The 16,677-nt window shown below is 48.1% G+C and overlaps 1 protein-coding gene across 10 annotated transcripts in view; it reads right to left on the reverse strand.

Annotated features, from left to right (window-relative positions):
• FGFR2 (fibroblast growth factor receptor 2) overlaps window positions 1–16,677 on the reverse strand; it is a 110,428-nt gene that overhangs the window by 19,021 nt on the left and 74,730 nt on the right. For all 10 annotated transcript variants that reach the window (XM_045439717.1, XM_045439716.1, XM_045439714.1 and 7 more), the window contains 3 exons: window positions 6,652–6,803; window positions 3,665–3,786; window positions 1,238–1,348 (listed from right to left, as the gene is read on the reverse strand). In XM_045439717.1, the coding sequence (XP_045295673.1) occupies window positions 1,238–1,348; window positions 3,665–3,786; window positions 6,652–6,803 (385 nt within the window). The remainder of the gene's footprint in view (window positions 1–1,237; window positions 1,349–3,664; window positions 3,787–6,651; window positions 6,804–16,677) is intronic.

Consider the following 16,677-nt stretch of genomic DNA (forward strand, 5'->3'; position numbering starts at 1 on the left):
AGAGGTACGGCGAGTGCCCCCCTCCTGGCGCTCCAGTGCCCTCCTGGAGAGCAAGGGCTATCAGAGATCTCTCTCTGCCCGTTCATTTTAAATCATTTTACCCACATATATGTATCGATAAGCAATGCACTGGTTTTCAGCACATCAATGCATCGTGAAGATACGGCTTTGCAACATTTTCCCCCTACGTATTATCCTTGAGGAAGGAACCCAGTCGGGCTGATAAAAAAAAAAAAAATCTAGATCATTCCTTTCAACAACTATATATACATTCTACCATATAAATAGGCCACACTTTATTTATTTCTCTATACTTATGGGCATTTACGTTGCTTCCAGGTTGGTAATAAACAAACGTTTCTGGGTACGCCTCCTTACACGCACGTGCGATCCTTTCTCTGAGGCACAGGTCGGAGGTTGGCAAATGACAGCCCGCAGGCCAAATCCTGCCCACTGCCTGTTTTTGCAATTAAATCGTATTGGCACGCAGCCAGGCCCATTCACATCTGCATCACCTGTGGCTGCTTTCTCGCTACCGGGCAAACACGAGTCGTGGCCACCGAGACCCACGCTAAAGGCCACCAAACCAAAAATATCTACTATCACCCTCCACGGAAAGTCTCCCGACTCCTGGCATCGACCTAAAAGAGAAGCTGCTGAGGCAAAGATAGGATTTTCAAGTCTATTAATTATCCTCAATCGGAGTCCCAAAGTGCTAGTCAGCTCCCCGACGGGAGAAGCCAGGGCTCTGTCTCCCCCGAGGCAGATAACGTGCCCCTTCCTTCTACGCTCTCCTCTTCTAAGCTAGTCTTGGGAGCTCAGCCATCCGCTGCCCATAGCAAGACATGGCTTCCTCAATCCCCATTTGAAGGCATTTGTCAACCCAAACATAGGGTCTTATTTTGAGAAATCCCTCTTAGCACCATCAGACAAAACCACAAGGAGCCTGTCCTTTCCCAACACCCTCCAGGTTATGGCCTCCAAACAGCAGGACTCTATAAGGCCCTCCCATCCAAAGCCACCCAACGCCTACCATTCCCCAGTCCCCCAGTACGGTCACAAAGTCCCCTTTGTGTTCACGGCCAGGAACATCTTCCTAAGGGGATTTTGAAAGAGAACTTTAAACATGCACTTGAGGTGCCCTAGGAGCAAGATCCAAAAGTCCAACCGTTTCTAAAATGATGCTAACATTGGAGCGTAAATTATTGGGATGAAAGCATTTTTTCCTCCTACTCACCATCCTGAGTGCAGGCTCCAAGGAGATTTATGATATTTTTGTGTTTTCCAATCATCTTCATCATCTCCATCTCTGACACAAGATCAGAAAGATCCTTCTCTGTGGCATCATCTACAAACATTCGGTAAATTAAAAACCAGTTACTTTTCTCTTAACCCGTCAGCTGCTGCTGTAAGTCATTGCCAAAAACGTAGTTGAAACGGCATGAAATTGAATTTTAGAACCAGAAAAGACTTTCCAAATCATCTCCTTCATTTTACTGGGAAGGGGGCAAAGGCCCGGACAGGGAACTGCCCGGATCCGTGTCAAATAGCTAATTTGGGGTCAATGAGGTCAAAAGTCAGGACTAGAAATATAGACCTTCTTCTGCTAAAGGCCAATTCTTTTCCAGCAAACCTCACAAATTGCGGGGGCGGGGGGGGGGGGGGAAGGTGTTTAAATTCATCATGAAATAATTCCATCCTCTGGCAGATCTAAGGGGCCTCAGAAAAAACCTTATCAAACTTCAAGATGTCTGAAAACAACTGTGAGCGCATCAGGGGTGGGGAGAGGGACCCGGATGAGGTATGTCAAATCACTACAGACTTTCTCTAGACCAAGTGCTGCTAATCCAAGCCCTTGTAGCCCTTAGAAAATTCACAGACAGGTTCAGGGGGCACCTCATAACTGTGTGTGAGTGTGTGTGTGTGTGTGTGTGTGTGTGCATTCTGAGTGGGCAAAGGCCCATGCCTTCTATAATGGGTTTCTCAAAGGGGGCTGTGATTCTCAACATAAAAGAATTAAAGTTTTCTAAACTTCTGCTCTATAATTTCAAGAAAAGCGGCTTAGGTCCTACAGTCACAGGCTCACAGCTTCTAGAAAGTGGCAAACCTCTTCCACGTGAACCTCTCTGAGCTAATTCAATATGGAACAATCTGCATTTACTAAAACAATGAGATAAGGAAATACGTAGCAGCCTCACTGCAAAAAGCTTTTCAGCTTCACAAAAGGAGGAGCAATGCAATTAACTGACTGGAGGGTAAGACAGACACACTGAGCACAGACAGGGCTGGGATGTTGCTGTGAGCCACCCACTGGCTGTAAAAAAAGGACGCCTGACAGGGCTCTGGGGCTAACGTCTTCCTCCATCCTGAAAGGGGGGACCAACCTGGGTACCTCCAAAGAAATAACCCCCCCCAGACCTCCACTTCTGAACTCCAGACGCCAAACAGAAGTTCTGCCAAAGGAGGCGGGAAGCCTGGGCCCTCCCCACACGTGCCCTGGCACGTGGCCAGGGGGTGCCAAGGTTGGCTGTTGTGGGGCATGCAGCCCACCACACCTGCCACGCAAGAGGGCCAGGGCGCACGAGGCAGGCCCCGGCCACACAAGACGAAAGCCAGAGGGCCACCTCTCTTGGTGGAGCTGAGACACCTGGGGTGGGGGAGCACAGTCCTCCCAGGCATCAAACCCCAACGTGAGGACCTCAAAACGCCCCAGTTTTCTTGGGAGCCATGCAGATCAACAACTTAAAAAAAAAAATCATCTATCTTACTCCTTCCACCTGCTACCTCCCCACACAGGGAGGGACAGGATCATCCCACGACAGCCCATGAAAGAAAGAGCCTAATTCAGGAAGCATCCACAAATGGGTCAGGCACCCATATTCAAGAACAGGTGTCTCTGCCCAGACACGTGGGAAAAACTGTCCTTTCTAAGATCCCTACGACAGGATTTATAATGTAACCGTTCCCTATAACTCGTCTCATAAAAGAATGCTGTGGAGGAAGAAGTTAATGTTTGAAACGCCGTAAGCTCCTTGGACATAGGCATGAAGCAGGGCTAGAAGGTCAGTGCACAACGACACGTGACGTTCACGTCCCGGAGTAACTGCTCACATGGCCCAGAAGGTTCTGCCCAGCCACCGATCCTGCTGGTGTCCGTTTAGCTTTCTAAGGGATTCTCCCAGACCAGTGTCAATTCTGTTTTGTTTCTCTTACAAAACAGGAGGTGTGACCTCCTCTCCCTGCACCCCCTCACTCCCTCCAAAAGGGTCAACCTCCCTTTATTTGTAAGGGAAGGTTTGGGACCCAAATCCAAGAGGCCGATGCTCCTCTAAATGAATCAATCATACGTGAGCTGCTACTTTCTAAGCATCTACAAAAATGGAGGGAAGAGGAAATCACGGTCATCACCTAGGAGCTGACGAAGAACAATCCGGGAGGCTACCACTTTCTAACAAAACTGGCTTTTCTTTCTTGTAAGTGCACACAGCTCAAGATAAATCGTCTGTCCGGGACGCTGATTTATATGGAAAACTTCTCAACCCCTAGGTCAACTATGCGCTCTCTGACCCCTGCCATGATAGAGTTCACATGCCACAAAAGGAACATTCTTGATAAGACTTTCCACCCCTTTCCCACCCCCACCCATCGCCCTCACCCCACTCACCTTTCAACATCTTCACTGCCACGGTGACTGCTTCCTTGGGCTTCTCTTTGTCAATCCCCACCGCTTCAGCCATGACCACTTGCCCAAAGCAACCTTCCCCCAGAGGTTTGCCCAGCGTCAGCCTAAATGTGTAAATAGGGGATTAGCACACGGCATCTGGTGAAGGGGTGTAGCGAGGGAAATTCCAGAACTAAATATAAAAATCTTTCAGCGGCTTGCAAAAGCATGGAGCATTTATCATATGGAACTAATGAGACCTGGGGTACACACGCGCTTGAGTATTTTCTTAGTGACGTTTTAGAGAATGTCAATTACGGGTGGAACAGCTATTAAATTTCACATTTGTGTTCACGATTTATTTTCTTTGTGGAAGGTATCCTCGCTAGTGAGGTGGTCAGCTTTCCTAAGTGCTAACAATGCGGAGCTTTTGATCTTGAGCCAATTGAATATTTGTAATTTAGAATGTCTCAAAGAAAAAATGTTAAAGCTGTTCTTTTTTTTTTTTTTTTTTGTCTCTGTGAAGTGAGGTCTTTAAAATCACTATTATTCAAATACCAATGGATTTTACGGTCACATTCCTGGCCAAGTTACATGATATGAATCTTAAACGCATTTCAAGGAATCTCTAATTTTTCCCTAAAGGAAAAAGAAAATTCTAGAAATTGAGGGGACTCTCTTTTGACCTCACAGTTTAGAAAATCCTTAACTACCCAAAATTAATAATGAAGAAAATCCAGAGTGAACACAAGGAACTGTATTTCTAAGCTCAGAAGCTCGGTGCACACCATACTAATAGCCATAGATTTGTCTCTGGGCCTTCTCGAAGCCAAGAGAACAGAGAAATCTTTGGGATACTTATGAATGTGGTGTTTTCACTTAAGCACAACACAGTGAAGTATTAAGCTGCCCTTAGTAAATAAACACTATTTATGATAAGCACACAATGGTTTGCAAAAGCTAAGCAAAGACTGAGGGCGGCGTATGCTATGCTGAGGTCATTCTGTTTCTATCCTGAACTAAAATTAAATTTAATATCTTGGCAGAAAATAAACATTTGCATTGGAAAAATGGCTAATTTATGTCCTATTGCCCCGCTACGACAAGCGTAACAATCCTTTCTTTGTATAACTTCTGCCTCCAATCTAATAAACTGCTTCTAAATAGCCTTCATTCACTGGAAGTCTGCTCCACCTACGTTTGTGCTAAACTCCGTTTTGAAATGCCTAGCGCTCAGATTTTCCGCACCGAGGGTCCTCCCCCAAGGTGGGAGCTAACGGTCAGGCACACACAGACTTCCACTGTTGGCTGCAGCGTCACAGGCGTCAAAAAACCGTGCACTGAACCTGAGAGCTGGGCTTTCTTACGATACGATCGCAGCCCCCTAGTGCAGTCCTATTCGTGCAGGAATGTGCACGCCCTCCGACTGGTACTCAAACGAGGGAGCGAAGTGGCTTGGCGAGAAACAACCCCGTTCTCGTTCCACCTTCTCCAGGGAAGGGAACCACACCTTGTGTTTTCTCTGATGCCTCCCCAGTTATTGTTCAAGAAACAAGTCCCGAATGAAGAATGGTCTTTTCGCTACAGGACACAAACACACTGGAAATTACCTCCCTTAGCTCTCTTGACAGAGTGACACCTGTATAACTACTTGGTCCTAGCTTATGGCACACATTAGTATCTCGAAATTGGCTGCTGGGAAACAAAACTGGTGTGGAGTTGGGTGAATCGAAATCACAGGTGCCACGTAAGCTACCTCTCTTCCCAAAGAGAGCTCGTCATACCCAGTCTCTAGAAAAGCTTATCTTGGTACCTCCAAGTTTGTGTAGGAGTTTCTTTGATTGTAATTAAACACTTCTCGACTTCACTTTAGGGAGATAACTGCAAATGCCAAGACAGACAGGGAGTGAAAGCTGTATCCAAGCCAGGCACGAGGTTATGGCAGGTGAGGGAATGTAGACGTATAGTCTGGGATGTCCACCTCCTACTATTCCCAATGTTCAGATTCGAACGACTTCAACAAGTGAGCTGACGGTCTTCAAGGACTGTCATACTTTGTCTTCTGGGCAGAACCAGAAATAGAGGGCTGGGAGCACAAGATCTGCCTCACAGACTCTCTGCCTGGCCCCACCATCTTCTCGATGTTCGTGGTTCAGAGCGTTCAGCTTACCCGTACAGGAAGGGAAACACAAGGCAGGGAAACGCAGAAGCCAAGCATTGTGCTCAGTCCTGGGAGGCCAATACTATGATCTTTAGTTTATAAAAATGGAAGTTCAGAAAATCAAGGTTGCCTAGCCACTGGCTAGCTGAACCAGGATTCAGATCCAGTCCAAGAGAGCCCAAATACGTGGACATCAAGCCAGATCAAGAGATAAACAGCTCCCGGTAATGCCTTCCACAGAGCCCAGGTGGGCATGCTGATTAGAACAAGCATCTGATCAGAACACCTCCACACCATCCACTAAGGAAAATACTATGGACCACGGGAAATTTGATGTCAGATACCATATTTGAACCATTTCAGCCCCATATTACATGAATAACCATTAAAAACAGCCAACTGAGTGAAGACTCCTAGGGCAATTTGTATTTTACATCTAATTTCTCCGAAGAAATGGACTACAGAACAGTCATGTTCTAATCACCAGCGGCTGGAAGGTCACATGTGTTTTTATAAGTGGGATATTTAGTCCCTGTGACTGGGTATGAATGATCTAAACAGTAAAAAAAAAAAAAAAAAAATGCTAACAAGGTACCATCTTGTTTGGAGACCAGCCATGCCTAGTAGCTGTTTTTAAAGACCGATTAAAAGTGAGAGAACCAATTCTTTTCTTTTTCAGGAGGTGGTTAGAAATACAACCTCACTCACTCCTGTTGACATCATCAGACATGACCTTTGCAGTTAAGGACCATAAAAAGAAAATGTCAATCCAACATCCCCATTTAGACCTAAGTCTCCATCTGGGGATGTGTCCAATGGAAATACTCACTTATCTCTTGGAAACTCCCACTTTGGATCTTCTGGCAGTTCATACTCGGAGACCCCTGCCAGCATGGGGGTGTCTGCCGTTGAGGAGAGGCGTGTGGTTATCCTCACCAGCGGGGTGTTGGAGTTCATGGAGGAGCTGGACTCGGCAGAAACCTGGATGCAAAATGCAAAGACACAGATGTGATCCTGGCTCCACCTGAGAAGGCTGGCAGCCGGCCAGAGCCCAGCCAGATGGTCGATTCTTAGGAAGAAAGGTGGGAGGGCCGGCCAAAGTCAAGAATCGGATTCCAGCTCCTCTGTCTTCCTATCTCGGCAGCACCACATCTCACCCACCTCCTATGCTCCCAAGACCGGGTTTGCAAACATCTTTAGACAGCACCCGGTCAAAATAGAAGTCATCTTTCTGTCCGAATTCCTCACGACAGCCACCTGAGGACACAACGACAACCCCATGAGCTTCATTACTGCCTTGTTACCTGTCCCGGAGCCCCACATGACCAATCTCCCCATACACCAGCTCATATCATGAATCAATGCTGTGCCTGTGAAATTCCGTAAAAACTTTTTGTTAGACGATCAGCTCTCCGATATGGCGTCTGTCTTTTGGAACGAAAAGCCAAGTGTCTCAAGGAACTAGCTCTAGGATTTGAATGTGAAGGGCATCCCATAGCTCCAAGGGTCTTAATTCAAGGTAAGCAGAGACCCAGGCACTGAGGGCCATTCTCTGCTTCCCCCCTAGTCCTTCTGGGAACCGGTGATGCCCAGGCCATTCGACGGAAATCAACTGCCTCTTTGTAGAGACTAATGGATTGAAAGCGTGGGGCGAAGAGTCAAGGAGAAAAAAAAAAAAAAAAAAAAAAATGCATCCTTGTATTCATAATCATGTGGGAAATCTCCTCTTCCATCTGAAGATTGCAAGGGCTACACCGAGTTTTCTCATTCAACCCCCAACCATTTCAGTCTGCATCTGACAAAACAGTTACTTCTTAAATACGGTGTCTTTCCTGGGCTAGTTTCTATAAGGAAAGCACATGTGGAGCCCACTTGAAGGCCAATCCCGAGGATGACTACACCATCCTGGTACAACTGTGGGCTGCTTGACCACCACCTCACTCTAAACCTTGAACAAGACTTTGGCTCAAGAAAGTTGGAACATGAGGCTTAACGTGGTCCATCAAAGCAGCCCGCAGTTCCTCTCTGGTTCTGTCCCCTGCAAGACTGCCCAGGTCAACAGGACTCTCCAGCTATGCTTACAAACACAGCTTTTTTTTTTTTTTTTTTTTTTAAGTTGTATTTATTTATTTTTTGAGAGAGAGAATGAGCGGGGGAGGGGCAGAGAGAGGGGGACAGAAGATCCGAAGCAGGCTTTGTGCTGACAGCAGAGAGCCTGATGTGGGGCTCAAACTCACAAACTATGAGACCATGACCAGAGCTGAGGCCAGACACATAACCAACTGAACCACCCCGGCGCCCCCAAACATACCTTTGAAGTTAAGGTGGCAAAGACCGAGGGCAGATAAACATACTTAGTTGCGATGACCTTTCGCAAGGTAGAGTTTGAACCATTCCCGCCGCCGGGAACAGGAAGATCCATACTTTCCTGAGACAAAAATCTTCATTCTTTCCTTTGGAAGCCCAAAGTGCCCTGAAGGCAGGGAGAAATCCAAGAAGAGCCCAAGAATGGACTGGGGTGGGGGTTTGAGGTGGAGTCATTTTAGGAATAGGAAGTTGGTTTCGGTATTAAAATCAAGATGTACGGACTGCCTGTTTGGCTCAGTCAGTTAAGCATCGACTCTAGATTTCAGGTCATGATCTCACGGTTCCGGGGATCGATCCCCACATCGGGCTTTGTGCTAACAGCTCAGAGCTTCCTTGGGATTCTTTCACCCTCTCTCTCTGCCCCTCCCCTGCTCATGCTCACCCTCTCTCTCTCTCAAAAATAAATAAAATAAATCAAAAATAAAATCAAGACGTATGGGATTTTTAACCCAGAATTTCTATCATCTTTTAAAACGTACAAGAGAACATTTCTGAGCCCTTCTGAGCGGTCTTTTGACAGGGGCATTTACTCTTAAGCTTTACATGCAGAGTATGAGCAAAGTTATTCGCTGGAAGCAATTTAAAAATAACTTTTTAAAAAAATTTTTTTTTCAACGTTTATTTATTTTTTTGGGGACAGAGAGAGACAGAGCATGAACGGGGGAGGGGCAGAGAGAGAGGGAGACACAGAATCGGAAACAGGCTCCAGGCTCTGAGCCATCAGCCCAGAGCCCGACGCGGGGCTCGAACTCACGGACGGCGAGATCGTGACCTGGCTGAAGTCGGACGCTTAACCGACTGCGCCACCCAGGCGCCCCTAGAAATAACTTTTTAAAAAGGAGCTGAAGAATCGTAACTTTTGGAGCCGAGAAAGACCTCACGGATAGACTCGGCTCCAAGAGGCTGAGGCCTCACACCCAAGTGTCTAAGCACTCAAATGGCAGGAGGAGGAAAGGACAAGAGGTAACTCTGTGAACTCCCGTGGAATCCAGCCCTGCTCCCCACGAATGCCAGGGACCAGGCAGGGACGGCACCCTGGCCAAACAGACAACCGGGAACACCCCCTCCAGACTCCGCATGGGCCCCAACTCACTGCGCTACACGGCCTCAGCTACAGCGCTCTCAGAAACCAGGGTCCCTCAAAAAACATCAAGAGGTACAGAGTTTTCATGAGCTCCATCCGCGGAGAAGGAATCAGAAAGATTCAGGACTGGGTTTGGCCAAAGATGCTTCCCCAAACCCTAGCACCCTGCACCAAGGCCATGTGCTATGGATACAGAAGGAGGCTGGTGTTGTCAAAGACAAAACGGTCTTCCGGAAAGTTCTCCCACACAAAGAGGCAAAGGTCACCATTCACGGCAATGGGAACTGGTCCCTGAGGGTCACGGGCAACAAGAACCAACCAGACTTGGAAAAGTCAGTCTTGGGACGAGACGATACAGGCCCCCAACGGCCGCGGTCTGGCAAATCCTGCAGCCAGGACTCTCTCCGCGAGGCCAGCCGTGGAGTCTGTCATCATCAGACCCGCAGGAATTCCAGAATTCCACTATCGCTGTATCTGGTGTGCTGCCATCGATGACGATGAGGGGAAACCCCACGGAGAAGTAAGAGGGGGCACAGTTCTGGGTAAAGAGGCATGTCTTCAAAACTCTGCTCTTAGCAGCAAGGAGTACCGGGTATGGCATAAGAGAGCGGCCTCCCCATGTGGGGCATGAGAACACAACCTTTTTGTTTTTTTTTTTAACTTTCAGGAATGATATAGAAGAGATTGAATAGTGGCTAACCTTCGGGGGGAGAGAGAGAGAGAGAAGACTCACAGTTGAGGGAAGGGGCAGAACTCATCTGACCTCAGAACTTTCCAAGTCGTTTGAGTTTTATCACCAGGCATATGTATTTCTTTTTATGTTTTAGAAAAAGCACTTTTTTTTTTTTTAACGTTTATTCATTTTTGAGAGACAGAGAGAGGCAGAGCATGAGCAGGGAAGGGGCACAGAGAGAGGGAGACACGGGATCTGAAGCAGGTTCCAGGCTCTGAGCTGTCAGAGCACAGAGCCCGATGCGGGGCTCGAACCCACGAACTGTGAGATCATGACCTGAGCCGAAGTCGGCACGCTCAACCGACTGAGCCACCCAGGCGCCCCAGAAGAAGCACTTTCTTTAACAATAAAAATATTTTTTAGAATGGTAGGGATCTGAATTGAGGAAGGTAGAACTGTCCCAGGAGGGGGAAAAAACAGCAGAGCACACGTGCTTGACATACAGTGACTTCTAAAGGAGTTAGAAATGACCAGATCACATGGGCCGCCTGGGTGGCTCGGTCAGTTGAGCAACTGACTCCTGATCTCGGCTCAGGTCATGATCTCATGGTCATGGGATCGAGTCCGTGTCAGGCTCTGTGCTGAGATTCTCTCTGCCCCTCCCCTGCTCGTGTTCTCTCTTTTTCCTTCTCTCAAAATAAATAAACTTAAAAAAACAAAAAACAAAAACAAAAACAATGAGAGCATTGCTTTTGCAACCTTTCCCAGCACTACCGGGCTGGGTTTTGTGGCATCTTTGCATCCTCCCATGTGGGCACCCCGGTGACCGGGCTTGGCCTAGAAGCCAACCCTGGTTGGTACCCTTCCTCTGCTAACTGCTTACGACATGGGGCTCCACTCAGGTGGTGGCTTTCTGACCAACGGCACCACCTGGGGGGCTACGTGCCGGTCCCAACGTTGGCCAACTGTGAGCGCTTTTGGAAGTCGTGGAACCTTCCTAGACTAGAGTTTCCTACCCGTTGAAAGGAAACCAGGAAAGTTCCCACCCCACAGACTTACCATGAGGGGAAAATGAGGTCACACCCATAAAGCATTTAGTGCTGAGCCTGGCACTGGCGAAGAGTTCAGTTGATATTTGCTACCAACGTCGCGACTGTCTCTCCTAGCGCCTTTTCAGAATCCTTGGCTGCCCAGATCCAAGGGAGCTCAGGACCGGCAGCCCCTCCAGGGAACCCGGAAGACCTGCAGCTTGCAGGCGTTTTGTGTGGGAGATGCTGTCACACTGTGCGCTCTGGGAAGACCGAAACCCCACCGGCAGGGAAGGCTGACTGCAGGACAAGGGCGTGCCTTCCTAGTTTGGAAGATGAGACCCTCTGCTCACAGCCGGGATGGGCCGGGGCTCCAGCAAGTCAAAGAGCAAACCCAAGAAATAAAGGATCCAGGAGTCAGGGGTCGGTCCCGGGGCAGGGGGAAAGCGTAAGAACATCCTAATGACAAATATGGCTTAGGGGCTGCTGAAGAAAAGAAAAACTTACCAGTCAGAAGTTAACTGCTCTGCGGCTAACCTATGACCCGTAAGGAATCTTTGCCCACAGACCCATGGCAAAAGTTCACGTACATATGCGGCTTCCTCCGAACGATCTCCACAAGGTTTTCGTGTCAAAGCTTCTGAAACCGAAGCCCTCTACGAACTTTGTTGCTATCACTACTGTTCAAACTTTAAAACGGTGTTTACAGAAAGGGTTACTTATGAAGGCTTTGTGCCGATTAAGGGTAGAGGTTTACATTCAATGTGCAAATCTGGAAAATACTCTTGTAAAAAGCACAAAGGGGAAGAAAGGTAAGAAAATGCCAGAGGTATATAAGAAACTACAGAATCTGATCACTCTGTCTGTGAAGGTGTATCTTAATTTGACCTCCACGCGTTTTTTACTGAGCTTTTAAGATCCCCTCTGGGACTGTAAACTCGGGCTGGCTTTCTCTTCACTCTGCTTCTGCCGAGAGCGAATGTGTTTCCGGGGCTGGGTACAATCTTCTGCAGGCGACTGATTCCTCCACGAAATACTGCGTTTCGCTAGAGTGTCTTTCCTTCGGGACCCTCAAGTAATCCCCACTGTCCACCTGTGAATCCCTGGACTAATTCAGGACTAGGAGACTATCGCTTTTTTTTTTTTTTTTTTTTGCACGAAATCATTATCTACCCCATTAGATATTCTATCTAATTTAAAAGTAGTCCACCGATGGCCATAATTAAGTTACTGGCGAACAATACACACTAACACTCTCAAATAAACCGCCTTCCCACTCCTCAATCCTGGCAGGCACGATTCTAGCATGTATGTTGTTTTCTGTCTCCATTCAGCTCCCCCCTTTCCGGACTCTCTTTAACACGTGCCATAAATCAAACTTCTAACGAAAGGTGCGTTTCGCGTATTTCCCCGGTATATATGGGAAACTAAGCAAGGAAGTGGCTTTCTTCTTTTCCTTTTAAAGGGCCACCAAGAAAGAGAGTCATTTCTGTACACTAGAGTAGACTGAACAAAGGGAGGGTAGGGGGACTCACAGAGAACAGGGCAGATAGAAGCAAGGAGGAGAGGGGTGACACCCGGGTGTCACTAATTCCCGACTCTGAAGCTGGGGATCCCCTAAACCAGAACATTAAGGCCCCGAGTTAACATACTTGTGCTCTAAGCCCTGTCCACCCCTCCCCAATGGCCAAACAAAATGTTTTCACCACCTCAAACCAGGCGGCTGGGATAAAGGTTTGAGGGGTTTCTGGGGTTGGATTCTGTTTCCCTCCATAACAATATTTAAGTCATCAGGCAAGGCGGTTTATCAGTTTTCTCCCTCACCAGGTCTCTGCCTCCCCCGGGCTGCAGCCCGGGATTCCATGAGTAAACCCATCAAAGCAATGACTCACCGGTCCTGGATGGGCTGGTGCTTCTTAGAAGATCCCATCAGCCAAAATCCAAATCAGATCTCAAACTGTCCTATCTTTCAGAGGCTGAGAGGAGCTAACAGCCCAGTGGGAACCAGGGAGGGCGAGGCACCCACATGGAAGGGAAGGTTCCAGTTAGCCATCCATGACTACCCTAAATAACCCAAGCGTTTTCTGGAACCAGGGAGATTTCATTAGACCATCTGACTAACCAAAAGGTGGAGAATCTTCCAATATCATGACATTTAGCTGCTAGACAATGAATGAGCTTCTAGAAGTGGAACCCTCCTTCACAGAGTTCAGCGTGTTTAATACCCACGAAGGCACAGCCCCCAAGAACTGGCTCCTGAATCACACGCACCCAGCCGGTCCCCCCACAGCTTCTGTCCCGTTCGTGAGGTCCCTGGGAACATGCCACTTATCTCAAAGATATTGTTAAAAAAAAAAAAAAAAAAAAAAAAAGATGACCTTGGGGCACGTGGGTGGCACAGTTGGTTAATCGTCTGACTTCAGCTCAGGTCATGATCTCATGGCTCCTAAGTTCGAGCCCTGCATCAGGCTCTGTGCTGACAGCTCAGAGCCTGGAGACTACTTTTTTTTTTTAACGTTTATTTATTTTTGAGGTGGAGAGAGACAGAATATGAGCAGGGGAGGGACAGGACAGAGAGGGAGACACGGGATCCGAAGCAGGCTCCAGGCTCCGAGCTGTCAACACAGAGCCCGGGGCGGGGCTCCAACCCACGAACTGCAAGATCATGACCCGAGCCGAAGTCGGATGCTCAACCGACTGAGCCACCCAGGCCCCCCTGGAGACTACTTTAGAGTCTATGTCTCCCTCTCTCTCTGCCTCTCCCCTGCTTGTACTCTGTTTCTCTCTCAAAAATAAATAAAACATTAAAAACAAGAGGACCTTGATCTACCCATATCAGCAACCAAGAGGGTGAAATCAAAGCCTCAGAAAAAGACCCTGGGGGCCCTTCTCAGAGGTGAGTAGTGGCGGGAGTGTGCCCTGCATGCACATGTGTGCCCCTACCCAGGAGACGGTTTTATCTGTTTACGGCAAAAGTGAAATGTCCATCCTGCCCTATGGAAACTTCTGGCTCCAGAGAAGGAAACTTACGTACTCACCGAAAAACTGATTCACCAAACCCAGCAATACCACATGCCTCCTGAACAAACACCCTCCGTTTCCTCTGCACCCCTCCCCACGAATGCCCCGCTGATGTGTGCAGCTCACAGAAAGGGAAGCCCTCTCTTGAACTCGTGGGTGTATAAAGGCTGCTTCACAATGACTGTGGCTGTTCCCTAGCAGCCTGGGCACCTGCTCGAGAGCTGACACGCTCATGAGGACACCCCCTCTGGGCTGGCCCCCTTGATCACGCTGATGCCAAAGGAACAGGAGCAGGTGAGCAAGTGGCCGGCCTGGTGTCCGAGCCCCGGCACTGAAAACAGCACGAGCGCCTGTCAAGGGACACGGGGAGACGCTGGCTGCCACCTGCCTCCTCCGACTAAAAAGTTCTCTCTTTCCTCAAGCATCAAAATACATAAAGAGCCTCAAAAAACTCACAATTACTGGGAAATGAACACAAGGAACTTCTGCTTAGCTACTGGAGCAAAGTATTTTTGACTCAAAAAAAAAAAAAAATAATAACAAACGGAGACATCCTGTAAACGTTAAGTACGGTCCAAATCAGTAAATGTCAAGAAGGAAACACTCACAGTAGGATTAGAAGAAGAAGAAAGAGAAAAAAAGGAAAAGGAAAAACATGACTCCTCTCGTTCTAAAAGGAGGACAGTGATTGATGGGGTTGAGTGAGATGTCGTGTGTGTGTGTGTGTGTGTGTGTGTGTGTGCATGCACGTGCGCGCTGGTGGAGGGGGGAGGGTCAGGGCCAAGAAGCAAATACTTGGTCTCCATCATGAAGACTCTCGGTGTTACCTGCGTCATAGAGGAGGCTGGGCTAATACAGCATGAAAAGTGGCCTCGCAAGTAACTAGGAACAGCCCATCCTTAAGACATCTGGTTACAGGCTCACCTGTCGCCAGGGGAAAGTATGCTTGGCATCTCCGTGGTATTTTCTCTGTCATCAACATCTCTGCCGGCCTTTATGGGGCTTTTCACTCCAGCTACACTCCAATAACCCTCTTGTACCCAGATACCTGACAGGCACCTCCTCCTCTACCAAAGGGGCCGTGCTTCCTGACGGCGCATTCTTCGTAAAGAATCGCACAACCCATTTCAACATCTGTGAGGAGCTAAGGTGTGTCAGCATCCCCCCAAATAAATTAATCTCCCAGAGATTTGCGCGCTTTCCTCTGCTTCTTTATTCTACTTGACCTTACTAAAACCCAAGACCACTACATATGATGGCCCCCAAATCACCTTGGAACCATTGGTGAAGGTGACAGGCCGTATCTTGCGCAGAACCTGGGTCAGACCAAGCCCTCAGGAAATTATGATAAAGAAAGGAAGCAGGCGAGGGCGGGGGGAGAAAAAAGGAGCCGACCTAGTGTTCCCTTCGATCACACGGGGACATGAAGGAAGCATGATCAACCGAGGTGGAGACAGACAAAGACGAAAGGCCAGTCAGCCGAAGAGAAACGAAAATACGATGACTAGGGTTGAGTCAAGGAGATTTTAAGGGCAGCTGCCTCTTTTATATGGAAGTAAAAAGAGCACTGTAACAGCTGCAGAGAAAAAGATGATGAAATCATTATGGGACAATCGTCTAGCTACACCAAATTGCAGGTTTCCTCCAGAAGGTAGCATTTTCCCCTGGTAGGAAAAAACAACAAATCATAGAGATGGGAACACCACTCCCTTCTTCAACTCCCTGAGGTCAGGTTCTCAAGGCAGTGGCTGTAAGAATGGCCCGGAGGTAACTGGAAAGGAGGAGGGAGGGGAACGAGTGGTCACAGCACCTGAATGTCACTGAAGGCGCCACCTGGCCATGTGAGAGTCACCTTCCAACTGGCCTCTCCCAAAGTCGGACAAGCAGCCCCATCATTATTTCCCTAGCCCCAAGAATGACAGTGGTGTCATTTCAGTAACAATAGCATTCTTGGTGGCAGGAGGGACCCAATGGGCACCTTGATTTCCCTTGCTCTTAACACAATTTGGGCAATCACCTGCACTTGACACACCCTCCAAATGCTATCCTCGGCCTCTGGGAAGAATAAAGAACTGCTTGATACGTGGCTTCCAACGAGTCAACAAGGACCCATTCAGCCCGGAGCCCGGAGCTGGGTTGAGAACAGCCGGTGCCATGCCAAAACCGCGGCTGGCCAACTGGTTCCTAATCCGTCCTAATGCCTGATCCAGAAAATGTCATCGCCACCTGAAGTCCCGGGAGGGGCAGAGCTGGGATTAACCCAGAGTTTCTCGGAGTGCAGTTCAAAATCACTGAAGGACCTGCTTACACGCAATACAGATCCCTGGCCCCATTCAAGACCTACCGAGCTCGAATCTCTGGGGCTGGGACGAAGGAATCTGCAATTTTAACAAATGCCCTGCCAATCAGGACGCACACAAATTGCTCGTTCAATACAACAATCATTCTACCGCCAAATCCACAGCCACACTTGTGAACGATTAACAATAACATAATATATGCATACATTTCTATTTTAAGAATCAGAGAGGTCGAGCCAAAACCCAGTCAAGACAGACATCGCAGTCTGGTTTAAATCAAGTGGTAGTTCGGATCCATCTTTAGGGAATAAGTTTCTGACCTTGATTAAAAAAAAAAAAAATAAGTCAAAGAGAACTAACGCCCCTGTCTTTCTAACTCGTG

This window comes from Leopardus geoffroyi, chromosome D2 (genome assembly GCF_018350155.1).
Source record: "Leopardus geoffroyi isolate Oge1 chromosome D2, O.geoffroyi_Oge1_pat1.0, whole genome shotgun sequence".
Classification (NCBI taxonomy): domain Eukaryota; kingdom Metazoa; phylum Chordata; class Mammalia; order Carnivora; family Felidae; genus Leopardus; species Leopardus geoffroyi.